At 37.4% G+C, this 27,303-nt stretch overlaps 1 protein-coding gene across 1 annotated transcript in view; it reads right to left on the reverse strand.

Moving 5' to 3' along the window:
* Window positions 1–840: 840 nt before the first annotated feature.
* LOC126363134 (CUB and sushi domain-containing protein 3) overlaps window positions 841–27,303 on the reverse strand; it is a 513,579-nt gene continuing 487,116 nt past the window's right edge. The window contains exons 12-20 of the mRNA XM_050007939.1: window positions 19,834–20,068; window positions 19,565–19,738; window positions 19,173–19,352; window positions 15,946–16,182; window positions 9,273–9,452; window positions 7,697–7,870; window positions 7,024–7,203; window positions 2,744–2,852; window positions 841–1,489 (exon numbers count right to left, since the gene is read on the reverse strand). Of these exons, the coding sequence (XP_049863896.1) occupies window positions 1,213–1,489; window positions 2,744–2,852; window positions 7,024–7,203; window positions 7,697–7,870; window positions 9,273–9,452; window positions 15,946–16,182; window positions 19,173–19,352; window positions 19,565–19,738; window positions 19,834–20,068 (1,746 nt within the window). The 3' untranslated portion in view covers window positions 841–1,212. The remainder of the gene's footprint in view (window positions 1,490–2,743; window positions 2,853–7,023; window positions 7,204–7,696; window positions 7,871–9,272; window positions 9,453–15,945; window positions 16,183–19,172; window positions 19,353–19,564; window positions 19,739–19,833; window positions 20,069–27,303) is intronic.

Genomic DNA, 27,303 nt, shown 5'->3' on the forward strand with positions numbered 1-27,303 from the left:
CCCCAGCTTAAACAGCACAGAAGCTACAGTGGTGGGTATTACTGTTGTCTAATTACCAATTGACTTATCAGCCTACCACTAAGCATTCCAATGTTGACTTCTCTCACAGCTGCCAGTGGGCACTGATGCCAAGTTTGATTCCTCAGAGGCCTCCTGCTTCCACATGGATTCTCAGGAGATACACATGTTGGAATAATTTCTTGTGACTTTTTGCTAGGTGGCTGCAACTGAAATGGCATCAGACATGGCTTGGAGTGAAGTTCTGGACTTCGTTCACCACAGGCAGCCTCATATGGAAAATGATGGCACTTGTGCAACGATTCCTCAGTCTCTTCAGCAGAATCACTCAAACTGTTATACCAGGGTCATTGGGGTGTTGTCCATACCAAACAGTTAGCCAGGTACCATTGTACATGGTCAGGGTTATTAACCTGAGATTTTTAACACTTATTGGCAGATACGAGCTTTCCAACTACCTCAGAAACTCATTGCTGCCATGTGTAGAATAGCTTCCTTAGCATTAGAGTGCTCAATTATATGGGACATTACTCTTTTACTGCACTACTGAAGATATGTGAGTCTATGGCACGCTTCTCAGTGGCATAAAGGGTAAGATATTTTCTTTACCCTGTACTGTGCACACCAAAAAGGTAATAGCTCAACCTGATTGCCAGAATAAAGTCTTTAGTGATCAACTGGCAATATAACATATTGTTTGTACAACTGTACATGGCGAATCAGAATGTAAAGTTTCAGTTGGGGTAGCAGTTACTCTTCTCAACTGTGGCACATATGAATGTTACTTTCAATAAACTTGTTAGGTGAATATCACACAAGAGATACTGTAAAATATAACAAATATATTTTATTCTCACACAGCCACTTCTATACAAAATATTTCTACAAAATAATTTTATTTACAGACAATTCACAAATATACAACAAACAAACAAACAAGCACACAGATGCACATACACACATCGGCACTCATAACACAGTCTTGGAGTGTCATACATGGTCACTGATTAAACGTATGTGGGCATATTGGTATCTTTGGAGGAGTGAAGCACTTGTATCACACATTTGATACAGTCACATGAAATATGCCACAAATTCTCTGCTCAAAATTTACATTTTATGCAGATGCATTTGTAATTTATAAATACAAGAACAGGCCACAGGTTGTGCACTGCATTAGTTTCCATTTCTTCATCAGCGTACTGCCACACCATTGATTGTGACCACTGGACTTGTCCTGTCTCTTCCAATAGGAGTAGATTCGTAATGACTGCGACGTCCAGTAACTTCATAGGGAGCATCGTACAAGTTTTCATGCTCGTGCATGTTTTCATAAACACCATTGTGGGGTGGCATGCCATAACTGCTGCCTCCATTTAAAGTTGCATAAGACATGACTGCAGCATTCTGATTTTCTTTACGAAGAGCACCTTCAATATTTTCAGTATCTTTCACTGGGGTTGCCTTACGTCTGAAAATAAATCAGATTTACATCTTTGATTATGAGTAAATATTTATTTGATAAAATAAAGTCTTTAACACTAGAATACAAAACAATAATTCAGTTTTTTTACTCTATATGTGGCATTATTTTTGTCTGAGTGTGAGGACTGACTTAAAATAGGAAAAACAGTGTATATGGAAGGGGAAAAGTGATATGTAGTATGAAAATTTGTGAACTGTGTTACAGAAGAGAGCTCTACAGCAATGTAGTATACATCAGACAAGTATTTATAAGAATTTTTTTAACAAACTGCACTTTCACCCTTCAATAAATTGCTGTCTATCATTGTGCTTTCCCAAGACTAAACTAATGTGATTGTTCTGCATCACATATCTATGCAAGTTTTCTGCTAGGTTCTGATATTGATTGGCTGACCTGAATTGGCTCATTATCTGTGTCATCAGAGGTACTACTGTTAACATAAAAAACCATGGGTCCATATTGGAGCTGGCTAATAATCTCTGCACCAATTTATCTTGTCAAGATCTGACTGGATGCCACATCAATATTCCCAGAATACCCTGCTAATTTGATTTGGGTTCTATTCCTTTTAAATGTCATTTTCCATATCTTTATGTAGAGGCATCTTCTCTCTAATATATGCATGACATTGTCACATGAACAATCAAAATCTTTGATCAATTACACTTACAGAAAATTTTTAGTAATTAAAAGGTGAAAGGGAAATAGTGTTTATCATTTTTCTTTTCTAAAAAATTATGAAGCCTTATTAACTAATGAAGTATTGAAACATGACATAAATTAATATGCAAGTGCATCTGGCAGAGTAAATGGTACTTTGTACATTAAAATTGATTAATTTAATAAGTGGTAGACTGTAGTAGTAAGAAAAATACATAGTGGTAAATTTTGAAAAAAGACAAGTGACTGAGTGAAAACTATTATAAAAATCAATAAATGTTGTCTGCCAGACATTATAATACAAATAGTATAAATAAGTTCTACAAATTCTTTAAAAATCATTTCACTAAGTGCAATCAGAAATTCTACCTATGTGATAAACAATAGTATGTGAAGCTCACTCATTGAGAATTAGCTCTTCTGTCATAATAAATAATACCTGCAAAAGAGGTCTGTAGTTGTGCATAGCTCTGTTGTAGTAAGACTTTTTAAGTGATCAAATTTATTTTACACTGTATTACAAAATTTTTACGAGCAATTGTAATTATTTATGAAGAAAGGAAGAAATGAAATACTTACAACCGGAGGTAGATTAGACCCAGAATTATAAGCAATATTATAACAACTCCAGCTGCTGCTCCAACGATCACTCCCATGTCCGTTGATTCATTTTCTTCTGCTATGTTCACTGAAAGAAAATTAAATAACACATCAGCAACAAAAACATTCTCGCTTGCCTTTTTCGTTCATTCTGTGGTTACAAATATGGTAATGAATAGAAACCTCATAAAGTTTTTGTCTGGATGAGAAGACAATCTAGAAAACAATGACAAAGTTACGTAAATATTGGTCTATTAACAAAATAAATTGATTGTTGCAAGGTAGGTGTGGGAGTAAATAGGCATAACTTGAGCTCTTGAGCATATTCTAAATCTGAATATAATTAATTTCTTTCTGGCTGCAAATTGCCACTGATTTAGAAAGCATCACTTGTGCAAAACTCAGCTTGCTCTTTTCTCACACGATATCTTACTAACCATGGATGAAGGGCAGTTGGCAGACTCCATATTCATATATTTATGGAAAGTGTTTGACACAGTGCCCCACTGCAGCATTTTAATGTAAGTCCGAGCATAGGGAATAGTTTCCCATATATGGGAGCAGCTTAAAGGCATCTTAAGTAATGGAACAAGTATGTTGTCTTGAATTGTGAGTTTTTATAGGAGACAAGGGTATCATCAGCAGTGCCCTATGGAAGCAATCCCACTTTTGTTCTCTATATGTATAAATGATGTGATGTATAATACAATATTAGTCACGTAGATTAAATATCTAGGTGTAATGTTGCACAGTGATACAAAGTGGAATGAGCACCTAAGGTTGGTAGTAGCGAAGGCGACTGTCCGACTTTGGTTTAGTGGGAGGATTTTAGGAAAGAGTAGCTCACCTCAAAGGAGACTGTATATAAAACATTAGTATGACCCATTCTTGAGGATTACTTCAGTGCCTTGGCTCCCCATCAGGCCATTAAGGGAAGACATAAACACAGTTCAGAGATGTGGTGCTGGATAGCATAACATTAGGTCCAATCAAAACACAAATATTATGGAAATGCTTCGTGAACTCAAATGGGAATCCCTGGGCACACAAGAGGGTTGGTACTCTGTCTGTTAATGGAAGCTGACTAAATGGTCACTGCTGAAGTAAGCTGTTCAATCAGGCCAGTACCATGGCGTCCATAATGACTAAACCTGATGAAACTGCACTTAATGACTGCATATATGGAAAATGCTCCAAACATGTTGCCAGTCGTGTAGTAAACAAGTAATACATGAAACCGATCCAAGTAACGTAAATATGATTTTATTCATAAACCTCTGAACAATATCACAAATAAGCCTGTCATTACTTCATGTCTAACAAGAAAAAAAGAGTTGTACAGAAGGTGCAACATAAGTAATACACAGAACAACTGATGACTGTGGTAAAAACTAAAAGAACATAGTGAGAGTGAGACAGTGCTGCTCTGTACGTATGTAGGTGCGAGTCACTGGTAGACAGCACGTGGAGACCATGCTGTGTACACGCTCCCTACAGGCAGCCTATAGTGGCCGGCTGGCCCACGCTGATACAGCTGGCAATTGATTTACATGCACATGCACATGCGCAATGACACTACACTTGGGGCACTCACGTGCACTAGCAGCAGGATACAGCATTGAGATACAGCCCTGGGTCTACGATACTGGGGCAAAAACTTGATAGTGGCCCTCCACTTCCAAGAATTTGAAATAGAACATTAAAAATGAAAAAAGAAACTGACTTTTCAAAAATACATTCATTTAGTAGTCCGCATCTTTCTGGAAAGTTTGATGTATAAAACATACATGTTCAAGGAAATTTAAGACATGTTATTTGGTTTTAAGTGTGCCAAAGTGCAGTGCCACACCTCTTCACACAGTATTCTTCTATAGCACATCACTCTATTTCGCTCTGTGGAATTCAAATGTGTGTATTTTGTAAAGGAAGCTAACAAACCTATATTCATGAGTGTGGAAATTAAAATGTCCTGTGGTATCTCTCCTGCTCCCAGTAAAAAAACCCTCACAATTAGTACTGGGTTGGATTACTTGTGACTGGGAGAATAAGAACTCTTCAGAAAATTTGCACTCTGTATTGCCTATTATCTAATAACTTTCTCTCTTGTGTGACATAAAATTAAATATAGGAAACATAAAAGCAGGAAAGATAAGAAACAAGCAAGACAATACACATTTCTTCAGTTGTTAGGTCCCAGCATTTTTTTTCCTCTCTCTGTCTAATCTTGCTACAGCTTTACATGCTGTGCTTTCCTTTCTGTGAAAAAATCTATGAACTCATCAGAGTTCATCAAATATTTTACTACATGAAAAATCAAAAATGTCATTGTCTACTACTGAAAAATCTGTTAATGTGAACAGTACCCAAGGCTGGCGAGGTTTCCCGATTTGATTACATCTATTTTGTCACTGTCTGCTTAGATAAAATGAAACAGGCCTTTCTCATATTGCAGCAATTATAATATATGTCAAATAAGCGAGACTGTTTTGGTGCAAATTATCATTTTTATTTACCTCATATATACAAATAGCATGACAGAATATAATTCATGAAGTACCAATATCAAATGTCTATTAGGCCTACTACAAGCAAAAAGTTTTATGTTGTGAAATAGTTTCACATTTCATTTATATGCTCCATTTTCTCAAGTATGAGTTCAAAAAGTAATAGGGATTTGACATTTTTACATAAATTTGGAACTGTCATATTCTTCCATATAATCTGTTTGATGCCCCACTTTCTTCTCATTCATTGTTCTAACAAAAAATCTTGTCATCACTAAATTTGTAACTATCCCTGTCATTGTCAAAACTTATTCCCCAGTTAACTTTGCTAACACACTAGAACCACTGGTTCACTCACAATGTGTTTTCCACACTATTCCGAGAATAGATTTACGCGGCTGCTGACCAGGGACTGTACAAATGGCCGTTAGCAGTGTAGCAATCTGGCAAAAATTCTCCATCAGACTTTCATTTTTTTTTTAATACACTGAGAAGATAATACGCAATCTTTGTTATCTGTTATTCCTGTTCTGCATTTACTTCCACTCTGTTAGTACAAATCTATTGATTTCACTTTGATTATAACAACATTTATCATTTGCACACCTAATCAACCACATAAACAAACAGGGATTTGCATTCACCTGTCTTCTTTGTGTGCAGGAAAGTTATTTATTTCTTGATTTCTCAGGCAGACACATCACATACACTATACACACATTCAAAAATCAACTTACGGTATATTCAGATATCGATTTAGAATGTGTTCACAAATGTTCAAAAATTAACAAGGATCTGTTTCAATATCGTATAAACAACTGATAGATCAAGATACATTTGATGCTACACACTTTGCGAAAAAAGGTTTTTTTCTTCAAGAATGTGAATTTGGCACTCCCTGATAATTGCCACCTGAAGCAGACACCCCAGTTTACCCCACACCCTACATCCTGATCTGCTGAGATAAAGTGAACGCATCCAGAAAGTATATCTGTAATAATTTAGAACTGTGTACTACAGTTTAATTAAAATTATTTCTTAGCTGACAGCTGTTGTGGCACTTTTGTAGTGGTATGCAACAGATATCAGGCGTTTTTAAATAAGGAGTAGGCTGCCAGTGAGGGAAGAGTATGTTGCTGTTTGCTGCAACAGGTGACATTCAAAAAGATATGAGCAAGACCTGACTTTGAATTACTCATCTACATCACACTGGTCAAACACTGAATGTGAACTGACACTTTGTTGTACACATTGGCCAAGACAGATAATTTTCATGTGGAACTGAGAGCTCTAGTACAGTTTCAAGGTGTATTGTGGCCATATAGTAAGTAATTTAAATTATGTTATAGTCATAGACGGATACCTGGAAACTTGCACTCTGCAGATACTTCTTGTCCAAGTTGAAACTCCATAAGGCATTCTCAGAAGACTAATTTCAAGAATGACTGCATTGAGAACGAGGTGCCAAGTTCCTACTCACGGTCTGTCGCTGTCTTAACTTGTCACAACTCTTTGGAACTTGAACTAGATTCATAGTTTATAGATGATATTTGTAATGTAGGATGATAAGTTACTATTTATCAGATGGAAGCACTATTTTGTAAGAGATTTATGAGAAGCAGAGGGGGGGTTTGAAACTGCAGTGTCTGGAAAAGTAACTGACGTAATGAATTGTTTTAAGGGCAGCATATTTCATACCTAGAAACAGGGCTCAACAGAACAAGGAATTAAATAAAGTGGTTTGTTATAGCATACCTTCACATCTAGGTTCTTCACCAGACCAAGACCCATCTTCCATACACTTGCGAAGATATGGCCCAATACGTGAATAATGCTCAATACAGTGGTACTCAGCAGCACTATTGTAAGTGGTTGTGTGGTTTACTATTATTACACGGCCATTTTCAATAGTTCCTGGATGTTTGCAGTCCACAGCTGTAACATAAACATGGCAATCATTTCTGTAATTAACTTAACAAATCATGGTAACTTTACTCCCAATCAGCAAAAGAAAATTTGTCAAATGTGATATAAATAAAAAGAAGTGTTTCCATGCATAATTTTTTGCATGCAATGACAGCAATGTTGTACATATCAGTCCATTATGTGTTACAGAAAAATATGACACATGATGTCTTACACTAAAATCAAATCAAGGGCATTTTCATATCTTTCTTTCTCAGTGTGATGAGAACAGCGTCATAAATTATTTTTAGTATTGTTTTCAGCTGCTTCTGTCAGCATATTATTGTACAATATGACTCATCGCACATCCTAATTTTGTATACTGGTTGTAGTATTGTCATTACTAGGAATTACTGGAAATATATAAGATGTCACAGGAATGCTTAAGGATGTTAAAAGCTAAGAGTTTTCCATTATTCTATTACTTTATAACAAAAAATATAACCAAATTATGATATCTTACGTGTGCAAGTGGGCATTTTTCCCGACCAGGTTCCTTTACTTTGACAAACTCTTGTGGCATTTCCATCCATAAACTGTCCTTTGGGGCATGAATAGCGTGCAATTCCACCTATACTGTGTGTGTGCACCTTCACAGTTACCACTCCGTCTGTTTCAGGCTCACTGCACAATACCTCTGAAATGGTAAGAATGAGGTTGAACATGAAAATGTAAACGTAAATAACAGGGTGGTGTTGAGTATCAGACAGGCACAATGAAGCAATGAAGCATGAAACCCCTCCCCCTACCCCCCGCCCCCTGCACGTACACAGATATATTCACGAAAGCACATTTCACTCACATGATTACTTTCTCCAGCCGCTTGGGCCTATTGTTAGGCCTATTGTTATTAGATCCTGGATTTTTCATTGCTTCATGAGAACAAATGTGTCATAAACATGAAATACTGTGTAAAATAAGGAAAAGGCAACCACTCAACTGTAGCAGATCAATACATGGAGCACAGTAGCACAAAAGAAAACAGCATTCACACTAGCTTTCAATCACTAGCTCTTTTCCCACCAATAATACACACACACATGTACAGAACCACACAGAGACCCAAATGCACACTACTGTGGCCAGGCAAGACACTCTTGCTGGGGCCATGGGAGAGTGTGTTTGTGTGTCTGTGTAGTTGTATGTGTGAATCTGTGTACTATTTCTGGAAAAAGAGCTAGTGCTTGAAAGCTAATGTGAATGCTGTTTTGTTATTTGTTACTGTGCTCCACACATCAGTCTGCTAAAGGTGAGTGGTTGCCATTCCATTATTTACATATTGCTCAATCCAGGAATTTCTATTATTGTTATGTTATGCAATAAATAGGCTACTTTAATGTTCACACTGACACTTACAAAGTTATGTAGTAGGAAATAATATGTCACTTCAAAGAATTATTGTGTATAGTTTTTAAAAACCAAATTATTGAATTTTCTTGTTATTATATTCACAATACTAACAAATGAATTATCAGTTTAAATAAGGAAGCATGAGAAAAAAGTTTCACATACACACAATGACATGTCATGAATGCATGTCCATTGATAACAATAATTTTCATACTTTACATTATTGCCTAAACATGTAATTTAAGTGTTTAAATACTGTGGTATAATTTCACATACTAGTGAAAGAAACCTACTTTTACTCACTGTGTCATTCTGTAGAAATTAAATCAACAAAGGAAATCATTGGGAAGTATTATAACTTGCATAGTTATTTCTATGCCTACCATGGAATCATATTATACATTGCTGTAAATTTTCATCTCTTTGACACAAAGAAAATTAATGACTAGGGTATTTCATGGGATATACACATCCATTGCAAGATCAATTAATGAACTACACATTCCATTCTGTTGAGACTGAACTGAATGGATGAGAAGACAAACCTTGTAGATACCATTTTTGAAATAATGGTATGACTAATCATTTAAAGGAAGAGATTAGGTGAGAACACATACAGAGTTAATGGAGCTATTAATATTTGAATTGAATTGCTTCTCAGTGTGATAGATTTTTAAGGTGATACTTACCTTTGCATTTTGGTGTTTCAGAACTCCATGTTCCATTTCCAAGACAGTGTCTTCTACCATGACCATCAAGTTCATAATTGGTGTCACACTCATACAAAATAGTAGCACCATAATATGTTGCATTGGAACTCAGAGTGTATTTTCCATGTGCAACTGCTTCAGGTTCTCCACAGTTCACATCTTTAAGAAAAAGTTAATTTTAGACATCTGTAGATATCCAATGGTTACTCAAAACATGTGCCACCTTGCTGGGTCAAATTACACATAGTAAAGTTTAGCTAGTTTGATCAGCTGACATAAAATATAAGTACTGAATAAAATTTTCTGACTTTAGCACAATAAATAATTAGCTAAAAAGAGGTAATAATACACTTAAATATGAAAATATGGGCATCAACCAAGATATTATCATCAGCATAGCAAAAGATTTTGTTTCCTGAGGTAGACACAAACTTCAGAAGAACTTATCAAGCACTGTAAAGGGCACTGCAGATATTCTGGTGAGACATGAATCTTGTCTTTTTCCAAGAATGTCCAAAGTTTAAATTTGTTGATGGTAGGGAACTTAATTAGAGTAAGGTTTGCTGTTTCAGAAATTCTTTTCAGGGGAAATTGTCAGGAAATGCTGGAAGGGGAAAATTCTTGGAATACTTGTGGACCATGCTTTTGGGGGAGAAGAGGAGAAATCCTTTGGAACTGTGTCTGAGACAGTTCTAGGATGGGTGTAATGCAAGCTATATTGTTTGTGAGTTGGAGTTGGGTGTGGATTGGTATTTACAATAGTGTGAAAGTGAGGTTTGCAGCACTACTGCTGTAGACTCTTTGGTGAACTGAGTGATGTAAATTTTACTGTGTCTTAGTGTTTGGATGTGTGGTTTACAAATGTGAAATAAAATGTAAAATACAGACAAGTGCAATCGTTTCTTTCAGCCTAAAACTATCATAATCTAACAACTGTGACCTTTGGAATGTGATTAATGCTCTTGTTAGGCCTGGCTGGGAGACTGCTGTGAATGGCATCCTGAAAAATGGGGTGAAACTGGGTCTGTCAGGTATTAGGATGGTTTGCTGAAGGCGTATTGGATGGTGATTGGAGAAGAAGAGGAGAGGTACTTTTGAAAGCACAAAAAATGTTCATGGCTGAAATCTAAATTACCTGCCATGATACACAGGAGCCAGACACATTATGGGGTGATTTGATGTGCTCATAAAACTAAAGATTGCTTGTAATTGTGAGTCTAGTAGAAGAATTAACATCTTTTGACACTTAGCATGAGAATGTACTCCTTAAAATCATGCCAGAAAACTGTGCCACATTATTCATAGTAAAGGCACTTCATTTCATGATCTGGAATCAAGAGTGGTAAGAAGTATCTAAGTGTTGGCAGTTGTAATATAATGCATTTGTAGTTCAGTGGCATAGATGATGGTCTAGTAGGCAACTGCCTGCTGACAAGGTTTGGTTCATATCTGGCTTAGTGCAATTATTTGGCAATGTTAATTTATTTAATCAGTAGAAATCACAAAATAAATGGAATGAACAGTTTATAGTTATTATTAAGAAACCTTCGACTCTCTAAAGAGCACAGCATTTAGCTTCTTTACTAGTTAATATCCTGTCCAAAGGCCTTCAGCTTGAATTACTATCTGGAACCTGCGAGCAAGTGAGTCTATGAAGTGAGTAATAATCTCTCATTTTCTGTCAACTCCTCCCTTCATGGTATGGGGTCAGACTAGTTTTCTCACATGGACAGTTTTGTCTCTACCTATATGTTTTCAGAGAGGATGAGGTTTGGTGCAGGAGGGGACTAATATAGAAGAAAAATCTTAGTGTGTTCTACAAACCACTCCTGCACCATTGCTGACGTTTATATAGGAGACTGATCCTACTGGAAACAAATTACTCTGTCAGCACATAGCTGTCAAACAGATGGTACCATAATATTAATCAGAATATGGGTATACTGGGCAGCATCAAGTCCACCATTAATCCTATGAAGCATTCCAAGTCCACAGAAGCATATCCAGACCCTAGCTGCCACAGAGACAGGGCTACATCACAGAGCCTCTCCTTGATGGCCACACTTTTGCTAAGTAATCCAGCCTCACTGAATCATATTCACTGACCTGGGAAATGCAGCAGTATGTTTCAATTGCACTGTGTTTAAAAAAGGAATTTCCCATGGTGTACTGACAAGTTCATTATCGTGGACAGGTGCTGTTACACCTCAGTCCAGTTCCAACAAGCCTACTGCATTTTCCAGTACCTTGACAATGTTATATCCATTATCATACGGGGTACCCAGGAACACCCTACTGTGTCCTGGCATCTGATGCCATCAAATTCCCTTCCTCCACAAGAGCAATGACGCAACCATGAATAGCGTTCTGACAAGTTCATTATCGTGGACAGGTGCTGTTACACCTCAGTGCAGTTCCAACAAGCCTACTGCATTTTCCAGTATGTGGTGTGGGTATTTGACCTTGCTAACTCACCACGATAGGCTGACAGTCTATTATCACATAACATTAATGAAACTATGTGAATATTTCTCACATACTATGTTAAATATAAAAAATTAATTTTTTGACTCCAGGGCAGTCATTCTCCACCAAAAGTAACTCTCTTTAACCTACATCCAAAATCCCATTGCATCTTCTGTGGGAAATTAACTGCACATCCTAAAATGTATTTCATACAATACAGTGGAAGACTTCACAGCTTTCAGCCAGTAAGACCTGCATCAAAAATAGACAACACACACACACACACACACACACACACACACACACACACACACACACGCGCGCGCGCGCGCGCGCGCGCAGCGCGCGCGCGCGACTGCAGTCTCAGGTAGCTGAAGCCATACTGCACTCGCTGCGCGCGCGCGGCTGCGCAGCGCGGCTTGTGTGGTTGTGTGTGTGTGTGTGTGTGTGTGTGTGTGTGTGTGTGTGTGTGTGTGTGTGATCTATTTTTCATTAAGGGCTTACTGGCTGAAAGCTTTATTTGTGACAGTCTTTATGTTGTGCCTATCTGCAACTCAACATCTCTGCTATGGGATTTGAACTTAAGATACTTCACATATAAAACCTGCACACTGTTTATTCAGCGACAGTGACAATTTACAAACTTATACCTAATCAGTTTATATGTACTATCACTATAGATAATAGCAGCATATTTTCTTTGCAGAAAAGACTTTGTGCCTTCTTGGAAAATACAAAAAATATGAAGTGTTGCACTCAATTCGCATAAGTCCTGTATCAATATTTGACACTGGCTGTGATTTCTGCCAGCCAGTTTTAGTACTGTCAAGTCTACATGACAACTGAAGTATTTGACTAATGTGGCTGATAGCTTCTGCAGGTGATGAGAGACATATTGTTCATATCCACAATTATACGCAAGAAAAATGATTCTGAATGTGCTCAGATTCTAGAGATGGAAGGTAAGGTATGTTAAATAGAACATGAGTTGTTGGGATTGGTATTACATACATAATGATAAGCCTGGAATTTATAAAGGAATTAGTGGAAAGAGGGTTTGCTGCTGAGAACTTTGAATGTCAGGCCTTTAGGGGCAGTTCAAGGATGATGAGCAAAAGAATATCAGGCTGTATCTTGGCAATGATGAGAATGCTTTTGCGGAAGATAAATAGGTATTAACAAGAAACAAGTGTCAAATAAAGTAAGGAGCCCCTGTACACAGGCAAAAAGATAATGAGTACATACAGAATGAATAATAACAGATTGTAAACAAGAAAAAATTGTCATTAAGAATGCTGTAAAGATTGAATAAAACAAATAAGACTAAAAAGAGGTAGAAGACTGCCCACTGAAAAAGAAGGAAAAATGTCACCAAAACAAAGAGATAGTTGTCAGAGAGGAGATCATCAAACACAGAACATAATCACTGCACAAAGAAAATGATGATTACCATAGGAAGAAAATTAATGATTGATATCAAACTATTAATAGGCAAAATGGGCAATTACCAAACTGGTGTAAGAGGTTGTGGAGTAGTTGAAAGCCATTTAAATGAATACATAGGTTAATTAGAAGGAAAAAAGAGATCATTAATGAAAAAAAAAGTGCTGTAGGAAAGAAGAGAGACATTTATGATGAGAAAATAAGGCAACAGTTAAGATGGGCCAGATGAGAGGCAAGAGTGTCAGTTAACATGTAGGAGCCACACGAGAAGGAAATTCCACTGTGAAAACTGTTAAAATTATAGAGAGACAGAGTCAATTGTCAATACTTGCCTGCAGAAGATGTAAATTGTAGAACTATTTGCAGAATCTAAAACAGAACACAGCACTCATAACTTTAGATAAATAGGTCCCTTGATAAAGGAGGAAAGACAAATAGGTTGAGGAAAGGGGTGGAGGGCAGAGCACTCATACAACATGCTAAGCCATGTCCAGTTATTGAGTAGAAATGGAAGGCCTATGTCAGTTCTGACAGAAATATTAAATTCCAGTGTTTTAACTTTTCTTGCTCAAAATTTAAATTTGTTTCACATACCTGTGGAAGACAAAAGTAGATAAAGGAATTATATTTTGTGGGGCTCAGTTGTGAAAAGAAAGTCAATTAGCACAGCATGCACACACAATTATTAATGTGGCAACAAATTTTGCATTGTGCTGGTGTGCGAAAGAGAATTTATATCAAATCCTTTTTAACATACTGAGTGATAGTAAATACACTCCTGGAAATTGAAATAAGAACACCGTGAATTCATTGTCCCAGGAAGGGGAAACTTTATTGACACATTCCTGGGGTCAGATACATCACATGATCACACTGACAGAACCACAGGCACATAGACACAGGCAACAGAGCATGCACAATGTCGGCACTAGTACAGTGTATATCCACCTTTCGCAGCAATGCAGGCTGCTATTCTCCCATGGAGACGATCGTAGAGATGCTGGATGTAGTCCTGTGGAACGGCTTGCCATGCCATTTCCACCTGGCGCCTCAGTTGGACCAGTGTTCGTGCTGGACGTGCAGACCGTGTGAGACGACGCTTCATCCAGTCCCAAACATGCTCAATGGGGGACAGATCCGGAGATCTTGCTGGCCAGGGTAGTTGACTTACACCTTCTAGAGCATGTTGGGTGGCACGGGATACATGCGGACGTGCATTGTCCTGTTGGAACAGCAAGTTCCCTTGCTGGTCTAGGAATGGTAGAATGATGGGTTCGATGACGGTTTGGATGTACCGTGCACTATTCAGTGTCCCCTCGACGATCACCAGAGGTGTACGGCCAGTGTAGGAGATCGCTCCCCACACCATGATGCCGGGTGTTGGCCCCGTGTGCCTCGGTCGTATGCAGTCCTGATTGTGGTGCTCACCTGCACGGCGCCAAACATGCATACGACCATCATTGGCACCAAGGCAGAAGCGACTCTCATCGCTGAAGACGACATGTCTCCATTTGTCCCTCCATTCACGCCTGTCGCGACACCACTGGAGGCGGGCTGCACGATGTTGGGGTGTGAGCGGAAGACGGCCTAACGGTGTGCGGGACCGTAGCCCAGCTTCATGGAGACGGTTGCGAATGGTCCTCGCCGATACCCCAGGAGCAACAGTGTCCCTAATTTGCTGGGAAGTGGCGGTGCGGTCCCCTACGGCACTGCGTAGGATCCTACGGTCTTGGCGTGCATCCGTGCGTCGCTGCGGTCCGGTCCCAGGCCGACGGGCACGTGCACCTTCCGCCGACCACTGGCGACAACATCGATGTCCTGTGGAGACCTCACGCCCCACGTGTTGAGCAATTCGGCGGTACGTCCACCCGGCCTCCCGCATGCCCACTATACGCCCTCGCTCAAAGTCCGTCAACTGCACATACGGTTCACGTCCACGCTGTCGCGGCATGCTACCAGTGTTAAAGACTGCGATGGAGCTCAGTATGCTGCGCAGCTAGTGCCATTCGACGGCCAACACCGCGGTTCCTGGTGTGTCCGCTGTGCCGTGCGTGTGATCATTGCTTGTACAGCCCTCTCGCAGTGTCCGGAGCAAGTATGGTGGGTCTGACACACCGGTGTCAATGTGTTCTTTTTTCCATTTCCAGGAGTGTACATCAAAGTGTCTAATGGCAACAGAGTGTAACAGATGAAAGACTGTGGGGCAACATATTTGATATTATTTAGCAGTTAAGTCATTATCCTCTTAATGTTGTGTTCTTAAAATTAAAAAAATACTAATTACGATAAAACTAAAAGAAAAGGCAGTTTGTCACTCATGCTTTACATAAAGTTTCTGTCAAGAAAATTCAGTGCAAAACAAGCAGTTAATGTAACTTTGCAATTCACAATTGGTTTGTGCAAACTCTAAGATCAGCAAAGTGCAGAAAAGAATGTATGCATGCCTTCTCTTTTAATTTTGAAGTTAAGTAATAAATACGAGGAAAATAACTAAAAAAACACATTAAACAGTAGCAGTCCTCTACTGTTCATTATTTCACTCTCAGGTTAATTAGCAGTTATTTCTGCCACAGTCATATGCTTACACTGTTCTAGATTCTTCATTCAAAAATATTGTTGCTGCTAGGATACATTATGTACTTAATGATACTAAGGTTGTGACCAAGTGTTATAATAACATGTAGAACTTAATTTTGATGTGTGGGATTTTGGATTCCTTAAGAAGTTACTGTATGTTACTTACAGAGACATTGTGGAACTTCACCACTCCACTGACCGCTCTCTTCACATGTACTTAATGCTTCACCAACAACTTTATATCCCCTTTCACAACTATATTTCACAAGAGATCCAATTTTATAGGTAGCCACAGAAGCGGCTGAATCCTGAGTTTTTATAAGTGTTCTGCCATACACTCGGTCATTTCCTGTTACTGATAATATGCTGTGAGGTGGAAGTACTGGCTCTGGACAGCGGATTTCTGGAATACAGTGATTATGTTTTAATTAAATAAAAAAGATCAACAAAACCAACACATAAACTGTAATATATTGTGACCAAGGTAAATACTTGGTTCATTCTCTCTCTCTCTCTCTCTCTCTCTCTCTGACAGATTGTCAGACTTTTCCTGTAACTCCATCTGGTAAGTCTCCCCTGACCTGGGGTTCTGGGTGACTTTTCTGAACTCTACCCCTTTCCCTAAACCTCTTCAGTCCTTTCCCTTCACCCTCTTCAACCCCTACACCAGAGGAATGAACCACTGTCTCCAAAAACTTGCATATGTAATACCTTATTTTTATATGTGTGTTCTCCTGTTGCCACTTGGTGAGTAGATTTTTTATCTATCCAATTGCACTATATTGTCAAAAATGGATTATTTTCATTGTTTAATTATATTTTGAATTTCTGTTTTATCTGACAGTTATGAATTGAAAAAAATTGAGGAGCTTCTTAAAGTACTCTGCTTATTTTTCAGTTTTCTTTATTATGAACAGACAGTTCATCATTTTCTCTTTTAAAACATGGACTTGGCAGCTGATACTTCTTTGAGTTAGTTTTGAAAGTTTTAGAACACTTTTTAGTGTCATTTTTCTAAAAGATTTCTTCAATATCATGTAGAAGAGACTTTTTAAAATGTCTCTTAGCGATCTCAAAATGTTTGCCACTTGCTTTCCTTCATGTATGAATTCCAAATAATCATCTTCTTTCTTTGCATGATACCATTTTTTCTACCCTCTGTCCTTCCTGCAAAGCATATTTGCAGTCCAAAGTCCACCATTTGTTATTCTTATTCTTTTTCAATGGTGCAGTTTCCTTGGCAGCATCTAGTATTTTCATGCTGATTCTTTTCCAAGCACACTAGTTTCTAAGCTATTTAATTTGTTCTGGAAGAGTTCTTTGTTGTTACAGAATTTCTGTACATCAAGCTTAAATTTTATTCCTCTTCGTCTTAGTCTTACGTAGAGAAATATCTTACCTTTTCTGTTATCAAGTAATGCTTTCTTTCAGTATTTGCTCCATTCTTCATCTTGACTCTCATTATTTCTTTAACATTTCTACCTGAAACCACAACATGATTAATTTGGGACATTTCTAAATTTGAATTTAGTGGTCTCCAAGTTTTGTTTTCTTTTTTTGTTTTCTGGGAAGCTTTTTGATATGGGGACACCAGTTTTAAGTTGAAAGCTTTTCACAGACTGATCAACCTTCAACATTTCTGGTTGGACTCTTCGGTAATTATTCAAAATGCATTCTGTTTTCCATCCTGAGCATTAAAATCTCTGAATAGTATTTTTATATTTTAATTTGGGATTTTGGATACTCCATTTTCTAATGTTTGCCAAAAATATTCCGCCTTATCTGGGTTCTTCTTGTTGGCATCATATGGAGGATCATGGCAGTTAATTAGCATCTAATTTTTGTTTCCACTCTATAATGTTACAAAGGACAGTCTTTCTGATGGAGCATAAAAATTTGTCATGGAGTCCATCACTTTACAATTAATGGTGAATCTCATTCCTAGATGTGGAATATCTTGTTTGTGACTAGTTCCTACTTCTCCTCTAAAGATGTAGTACCACACTTATCATATTCCATAGGACTGTTGTATGTGTACCCTGTTTCCTGTAAGGTCTAAACAGAAATTCTTTGTTTATCTACAGCTTTTGAGAGTCATTTTAAGTTTTGGTTTTTAAAAAAGGAATTTATGTTCAGTGTTCCAAGAAAGTATTTCCTTTTGGATCTAAATTTTTACAGGTGGTATTCAGAAAACCACTCATTCCTGTAATCTGGTTTGGGCTCTCCATAATCCACAGGCCCAATTGCATCGCCTAAGGTGGTGGAGTATTTCTTTTGAAGAATACCTCTTGGAGTAATTCTTTTCCAAGATGTATCCATTGTGCATTCAGAAGCTGCTTGAACTTCAAAAGGGGGAAATGAATTTTGTCCATTTCACTCTTAGAACTGGAACTGTAAGTAATTTCACTCACATCCACTGGGAAGTTTGTGGGGACCCTCCTATCTGCTTCTTTTGGAAATGGACTACTTCTGAATTGCCCTCTTCTGAGTAATAATCACCTGCAACACACATCTATTAGTGCCTTCATTACCACTTGATGCAATTAAATATTGCATTCTAGTTGCTTAATCTCTTTTAAATCATTTGCAGTACATCCTGAGATTGGGAAAGGTATCTGTAATCATGATCTTTTAAATCTACTAACCTTTCTTCTGTTTCCTGTTTGTTTCCAATGGGCCATGCATATGGTTTATTTTTGTTTCTTTTGTCCACAGTTTGCTGTATATTTCTTGCAATGACAACTATTTTTTATGTTTTCTTCATCCATTTTGTATAAAAACTCTTTCTTCCCTTTATTATCTTCCACTGTAGTTACAAATTCATCTCAGCACCTGATATGTTTGGATGTAGTGCCTTAGTTTCTTCTTTATAACTGTCAGTTTGGTTTTGTCACTTGTACCTAACACTCTGGTTCTTCTTTTCAAACAAGTCTCCTCTTTCTTAATTTCTAAATTGTAAGCTTTTATTTTCCTTACTTTCCCTATGATAACCAATAAACTCAAGGACTATTTTTCTGTAACACATTTAATGTTTTTAAGTTCTCCACTAACATCACCTGCTCCTATTGAAACTCCTTTAACAGGTATAATCTATCAAGATATGATTACCTTACTGATCGTATTTTTAGAAGATAAAAAATTCCACTGATTTTTTGCTTATTTATATTTACTCAATGAGCAGTAGTGTTTATGTCTGTCAGCACCATTAATTGATTTTAATTTATATCTGCACCCATTTTGACTCTCATATCTTTAAACAATAATCCGCATTTCAATCATTTACAATAAAATCTATCATTGTTTGATATCTTTCTATATTTAACTTAATACATATTAACGTATTATGTTTCTAAGTGCATTTGTATGTGGTATTGTACAGTAAATTTTACATACCTTCACAGTGTGGTGATTCATCACTCCACTGATAATTTTCAAGACAACGTCGGGATGAAACTCCAACAAGTCTGTAGTTGCGGACACAACTGTATGTTATTTCACTGTCAAGGTAAGTTGTTCCATTTACATATGTTGCAGATCCATAAAGCATAGGTGGAACTTTACCACAGTCAATATCTGTTAGAAACATGTGTTTTATTCAGAAATTTATGTATCGCAAATTATTTCAGTTCGCAAATGGACTGACTGTTACAAAAGCAAATTCATTTTTAATCATGAAGTACAAATTTATACTTTCTGTGCACTATAAACAAAATAAAAATTAAATCAGTAACACTACTAACTCATTTTCAGTACATATGCCATATGGAGTTATACTTGTAACTTACATTCACAAGTAGGTGGTTCACCAGACCATTCACCGTTTAATGTACATTCATGTATGGATTGTCCACGGAGGATATGGCCAACTTCACAGTGATATTCAATAGTTGAATGCACATTGAAGTCATAGCCAACTACATAGCTTCCAGAAGGGACTTCAGGTTCCTCACAGGTAATCACTGTAATTTGATAAATGAGTTTGTTACAGAATGTGTAATACTGTGATCATGTAACTAATACTGTAGAGATTTTGGGTGGGAAGAGGTATACTTACAAACACAAGCTGGGGCATCTGCTGACCATTTCCCTTCTCTTGTGCACGTCTGTCGCTCTGTTCCATCCATCCAATAATCTTCATCACAAGTATATTCTACTATACTTCCATGTGTAGTTGTTTTGTTGACTAGATTATAGCGACCATTGTCAATATTTGGTGGCGCTCCACAGTCAACAAATTTACAAGTAGGAGCCTTACCAGACCACTCCCCACCAAGACTGCATGACAAGACCTAGAAGATTTTTAAAACCACATATCTATTTTATACAAACATTTGTCTCCAAACAAACAAGCAGTTCTTTGTATCACCAGAACATCACTACAAAATAATTTCAAAAATTTTATAAACATAATTATGACCATTTAAAAAATAATTGTGAATATAAATCATGGAAGCAATTACTAGGGTTTGTAATATTTACCAAACATGAAAAAAGGAATTTCAAATTTTGAGCCCGAACCCCAAATGTTACACTAAGTCAAATAACTGCTTCATAACTGCTTGAACAAACTGTTTTCATATAAGCAGTTTTGATTATGTCTTTATTTTTCACATCACATTTCCATTTATGAATATAAATTATAATAATTTGTCTAAAAATATATGTATAGATTAATAAAATCTTCTTGGGCTTCCAGCTACATCAGATGGTCAAAATGTCAAGAGCTTTTGACGAAGCTCTCCTCAGCCATTGTCAAGTGGTAAATCACTGCCATGTCATCATGACTTCACCAAGAAGATTTTATTAATTCCTATCGCCATGAGACCATGCATTAATACATATGTATAGATTTAAATCATAGTGAAACTTTCACCTTCTTTTGCTGTTCCAAGGTAACCTTGCATTCTGCACTGTAATCACATTCGTTCCCTAGTAATCATTAATAACAAGATATATGAGAGCAATCATGTCTTCTCTGGTAAATACTTCTGACTCCTATCCTGCATGTTTCTTTTGTATTGTTCTTGTGTTGATGCAACTCCGTCTCTTTTTATTCCATATCAATGTTTTGATTTCTTCATGGTTACCCATACAATTTCCTTGATAATGTGCATGCTAGCTTTCAGACTTCACACTTTTTTTCTTTATTAGTCCAGCTACATCTACATCTACATAAACCTCTCCAGTGTATGGAGTTCCCCAATGTACCACTTAATAGCCCTTCTTTCCATTCTGTTTGCTCATGGTGCATAGGTACAATGATGGCTTAAATGATTCTTCAGTACACTTCCTAAATCAATTTTTTTGGCTTGTTTCACAAAACTTTATTACTTTTGTACACACACACACACACACACACACACACACACGTGACCACAGTCTCTGGCAGCTGAAGCCAGTTTGGCTCTCTGCGTGCGTGTGTGTGTGTGTGTGTGTGTGTGTGTGTGTGTGTGTGTGTGTGTGTGTGTGTGATTTATTTTTGACCAAAGCTAATCTTGTGACTGTCTTTTTGTTGTGTCTATCTGCGACTCAGTATCTCCACTATATGATGAGTAGCAATTATTCTTTTCATAATGCCATTATTATAATTTCTAATATTTTTTATTGCATGAGCTGTGCACTTTTTTCCTTTACGTACAGTACTTCTACATCTATTAAATATTTGTGGTTCTGGTTTAAGCAATGTTCAGAAAATGATGAATCTGGCTTGTTAATTCTCCAGCTTGTGTGATATCCAGTGAACCTAGTACAGATTGACTACTTAGTCTGTCCATTATAGCAGGAACGACACTTTTGGTAGATGGTCTCATAATCCCCACTTTTCGTTATGACACGGCTGTTTATCCTTTGAACTGAAGAAACATCTACCTAATGCCTTTGGTACATAAAAATACAGAGACCCTTTTCAAATGTTTCCTATCCTACTAGAAATTTTACCTACAAAAGGTGAGCTGCACTATTTCCTTTTTGGTCTACTTGTGTTGTTCACTGAAAACAACGGTGATCAGGCTTGCTTTGTCAGTTTATTTATTGGGAATGTTTCAAATAATGTTGGATTTAAATTCACTACTGGTAATCTTCTTGGGACAAGAGGACAAAAAGGAGATGGTGTAACATTCATAAGCTACTGAGTGTAGAGAGAAAGCTGGGATAAACATATCAGTAAAAGAGTTTTTTCAGTAAATTTAAAATTTATGGTTACTATTTTTCATTTTTAATTGATGTCAAGGAATTGAGGAATGCCCTAACTACATGTTAACCTTTTTGTTAGTGTGCCTCTGGTTCTTATTGTCCAAGAACCTCTGAAGTTGTCTAGTGGAACCTTTGCACATACAAAGAATATCATCTACATATCTACACCAATACACTACATATTTTGCCAGTATTTCACGCTCTAATCAGTCTCCCACTTGTTATGAAAATTCCTGTTAACAAGGAGGGTAAGTGTAAGCCCACTGCCAGACCATCTGCTTGCTTGTAATAGTTCCCTTGGAATCAGAAATAATTCTGATTTAAACAAAATTCTGCTGTCCTTCTGGATTGTTGTTGTGTAAATGCAATAACTGTGGCACAATATCTATACAGTCTTTCACAAGAATGTTTGAAAACAGGCCGTGTACACAAAAAGAAACTAATTTTACAAAGTACAATTTATGTACTGTAATTAGTCTTATTTTGTCTTTGCACTCCTTTTGAGAGTGATACTAGGGGGTTGCAGTAAGTTCCTTGACTCTTCACTTATTGCTGATTACTGAATCCTGTAAAAGCTGATAGGCTTTCACAGAATAATTGGTGTCTTCTAATAACACTAAATTAGTTACAATTTACCATAAAATGGTCAGATAAACACTTCTTTGTACTGGTAGAATGGGATGATGGACGATATTGAGTGGCATGGATAGAGGGAGAAAGAATGGGGAAGTGGGAGAAGTGGTTGGGGAAGGGTAGTTGATGGCTAGGAGGGAGGTAGTGGGGGTACAGGATAGGGATGCAGGAGGGAAATGCAGCAAATGCACATGATAGGAATATAATATGTGGATGCCAGAGCCAGTGAGTTCATGTAGTATATGATGATGACAATTGATGATGATGATGATGATGATGATGATGATGATGATCTGAGAGAGTGCATTAGGAGGAGGTGACTGGTCAGAGGACAGTGAGAGCCTTGTATAAAAGGTGTAGGTGCTGTGTGTTACTGGAGATTGAGGCCAGAACGATTACATGAGTGGAGGATGTGTTGCAAGGATAACTCTCAAGTGTGTAGTTCAGAAAAACTGGTGCTGAGAGGAGGGATCCAGATGGTATGGGTTGTGATACAGTCATTCAAATCAAGCATGTTGTGCTTGTTAGTGTGTTCCACCATGGGCAGACAACTCTGCTCTTTGCCACACTTTGGCGGTGGCCAATCATCATTGTGGACAGCTAATTTGTGGTCATGCACATATAAAATGCTACACAGAAATTACGACAGAGTTGGTATATGGCGTGGCTGCTTTCACGGGTGGCCCTGCCACTGATGGGATAGGATAAGTTTGAGTGCTATAGCTCGTTAAAGGACTAATCTGAAAGCTAGCAAAGTTTTCATTCTTTTTTGCATGGCTGTCAATGATTCAACACTTCCAATATTTGGTGAGCTGTCTCCATTGTTCCAAAATTATTTACGCTCAGCTAGCACTTTCCTTAGCCAGCCTCCATAGCCAAGGTTCCTAATGCATGCTTGCATGGTGGTGCTCGACTTGTAGGTAAGCTGCTCAAAATCTCGATGTCGCAAAATTTTCCCTGCCAGCAGCTGGCCATATGAGGTGGTGGAAGCAAGTTCCTAATTACCAGCTTCTGCACCAATGTCCTGGATAAAATTCCAAATGTCTCCACAGTGTTTTGTGAAGTGAGGATATGTGACACTATTGATGGTGATCCATCTGCAAGATGGGAATCTTAAGCTTGATAGTCACCTTGGTGCTTCCTGAGAGAAGTGTGTTATGTGGTGGCACCAGGTTTCATCCTCTTCTTTCCCTTCATCCATAACAACACACACCCAAGACTATACTGCACAAGCACTTATTGCAGTCATCCATAAGAAACAGATACACACTTGACACTTCAGAACAGGTCAGAGGAAGGCAACAACAAAGCACCTCCACTAGGATGTTGCCCAGAACCCTGATGCAGGATTACTGCATCTGTTCTCCTATGCTCATTCCCTGAGTATGGGACTATGTTGATTTACTATATTTAAATATTGAGTTTTTTATGAAGTTTAAAGTATGTAAGCATAAAATATGTTGCCATTCAGCTGGCCAGTGTGGCTGAGCAGTGCTTCAGTCTGGAACCACGCGACTGCTACAGTTGCAGGTTCAAATCCTGCCTCGGGCATGTATGTGTGTGACTTCCTTAGGTTAGTTAGGTTTAAGTAGTTCTAAGTTCTAGGGGATTGATGACCTCAGATGTTAAGTCCCATAGTGCTCAGAGCTATTTGAACCATTTCTTGTTGCCTTTCTTTTCTTTCTTTCTATTTTTCTCTCTTTTCTTCCCCTGTCCAGTCTACACTGGCAACCATCTGTGATAGGTAATTACATACTCAACTCGACAGTGGTTTGCCTGGGTATATAGTAGAGAGAGCTATAGTCCACAGTGTTAGATTAGTGTGCCAATGAAAGCACATTGCATTCTTTTGCATTCTATATCAACAGTCAGTCACTATACTCTGTAAACAATGTGCCCTGATAAGACAAAATATTATATCATCTTTCATGTTCTTGTTTTACAACTGTGTTGGTGCCATCTTTAACCACTTCATATTCAATGCTAATGCTTTTATACTTGCATAGCTATTAGTACAGTTTCCTTGAGAACAGATGTTACAAATTCAAATTTTTTATTTTTGCATATTTTTTCTCTACATTGCTTCCTCAAGCTCCAAATAAATAATTCTTAATCAATTTTGTCTTTCTTTGCTTAAGTGTTATTTATGACTCTAGCTTCAACTTTTCTCAGACATTGTCTGTCTACTTAATTTTTACGATACTTAAAAGAACATTTCAAATGAGTCCAGTTTCTGCTCCTCTAAATTCCCCAGTGTTCATGCTTCACTTCCATACAGTACTGTGCTCCAGACATACAGTTCAGGAAGTGCTTGCTCCACTTTATTTTATATTATTGGTGGGGTACTGGCAGATTACTTTCGTAGAAGGAAACTTTTTATCTCCACTAATCTAATTTTTTGGTTTTCTGTCATCTTGTGTAATCTTACAGTCTGAAAAGCAGCATTAATTTTCACTTTTTTGTGTTCCCAAAATTTGCTGTTCAGCAAATTTTTAATTTGCCACAAGCTACACTTCTTGATTCAATGTTTGCTTTCATTATTTTTAAAACAGATTCTCTGTTAATTAACATTTCTAGTAAGTCTTCATAACTTGCTATCAGAAGAGTTTTACTACTTTAACCCTGGTGCATTTACATCAGTTTCCTGTGTAGGACTGTTATGCTTTATTGGTGTTTATAGTTATTTCAGATGATTCATCCATCTCTGTACATCATCCTCACTTCTAATAATTTATTAGCACTTATTCCATTGTATAGTTACAAAAGCTTTGTGTAGGTCTAATCGTGTCATGATAATGTTCTAAATTTTCGTTACAATACTGAGTGCTTCTCAAATATGTGAGACTTTTGGTACATTGCCATCTAAAAACTTTGCAGTTTTTTCATTGTTCTTCACATTATTCTTGCAGTTACTTAAGAGTGCATGGCAGAAAGTGGTAGTCTTATAGCTTTCACATTTATCAACTGATTTTTTTTTCAGGTTTTATATGATGGCTTTTGTAATGAAATGCAGACAACTGTTTATCTGTAAACAATGTGAAATCTGTAACAAGGTTAATAAACACTGTGAACAACTCCTATCTCAAATTACTCAGAATCCCTAAAACTGTACGAGGTAATCATATGCCAATGACAAGAATGACTTATAGTGAAGATCTGAAGGAAATGCTGAATTTGGGATAACATAGTTCCTCCAGTAACAAAAAGCTGTTGCCATACATACATAAAGTTGACAATGAGTAAGAAGATGTTGACTGTGGCACACTGGATGCTTTACCAGCACAGAATTCATGTGTGTGAAAACCAGAGAAATTTCAAATAATTTCCTTAAGTTGCTGAAGTGGACAAACATCCTTCATTTAGTACCTCTAAAAGATTTGCTTTTTGAGATGTTAGACAACAATATGAATTTTGCTTTTCACATTTAGTGAGTTTGATCAACTGAATGAAGTTCACTGAAATGAATTTTACAAAAGTAATGAAATCAATGAATTTTAATGACATTATAATGATATCTTTGAAATTCATTTATAAACTGCGTATTTAATGTAATGAATACACCATGAAAAATTGTGCCAGGCTAGAATTTTTAACCTGGATACTCTGTTTATCATAAGTAATTACCCTAATCATTTAGGCCACAGAAGCTCACCTGCCTGGACCAACTCAAATTGTAACAAATTAGAAAGTTTCCTTGCCCTACAGTACCCACTGGTAACTGGCCACCCATCACCAGCTACTTGATTACAGCCACCTCCCAGCCAGGTGAAAGCAATGCGGCGTATCTTGGGAATTTTTCCGCTCTCGCATAGATAAGCAAGGAATCATTTTTTATTGTAGTCTGCTAATCCACGCAAAATAACTCTGATAAAAGTAACATAACAAGCATATGTTACTATGAGTGTATTTATCAGCTCTCATTGTCATGTCTGTAGCACTAGTATTTGTCTTGCAGTTACAAATTGGATCTTGAATACTTCAATCCAATTAACATTGTTTAAGCTTTATAAAGTAAGCCACAAGCGGAAAGAAAAGGTCTAACATTTGTGACATGTTATTTCCTTTGAGTTTAAAAGAGGGTTGAAGGCTGTGGAAGCATCTTGAAAAATTTTGTGTCATGTGTGGTGTAAGTGCTATCGTACAGATCACTGTTCTGGCATGAATGATTTTCCACATTCATAATTGTTGATAAGTGGCATATGTGCAATGAAATGTGACCATTTGAATTTCATATGACATTTGCATTCAATAGGAAAGGTTCAGAAGTTGTGTATAGGAACAAAAAATGAAGAGGTGAGTATTACTGGATTTTCGTTTGAACATCCACAGTTCATTCATTGAGCACTATTAAACAATAGTGCTACTGGTGAAGAGTTATGATACCTTTATGTTAGTTTTTAAAGTAGATTTCTACAGTATTTCCCTAACGTTGTCTACAATAAAGTGACAATGCTCAGGTAGTTTACTGATTCCTACACGTTCAGTGTTAAATATGTTAAGAAGCCAGGTTTGAGGAACATTGTCATCTAGAAAGAAATTTTCTTGATGGTTGTTCAGTAAGGTAGTGGAAAAGGTGAACATCTAAGGGCACAAGACCAGACGAATAAGTGTGTGAGGGATAACTCCCTTGGCTAGTTCTGTTTGTGAAATCAGCAGACTGCATTGCCACGTATAAGCTACACTTGGCACAGTTTTTGTG

Source organism: Schistocerca gregaria, chromosome 1 (assembly GCF_023897955.1).
Source record: "Schistocerca gregaria isolate iqSchGreg1 chromosome 1, iqSchGreg1.2, whole genome shotgun sequence".
In the NCBI taxonomy this organism is placed as follows: Eukaryota; Metazoa; Arthropoda; class Insecta; order Orthoptera; family Acrididae; genus Schistocerca; species Schistocerca gregaria.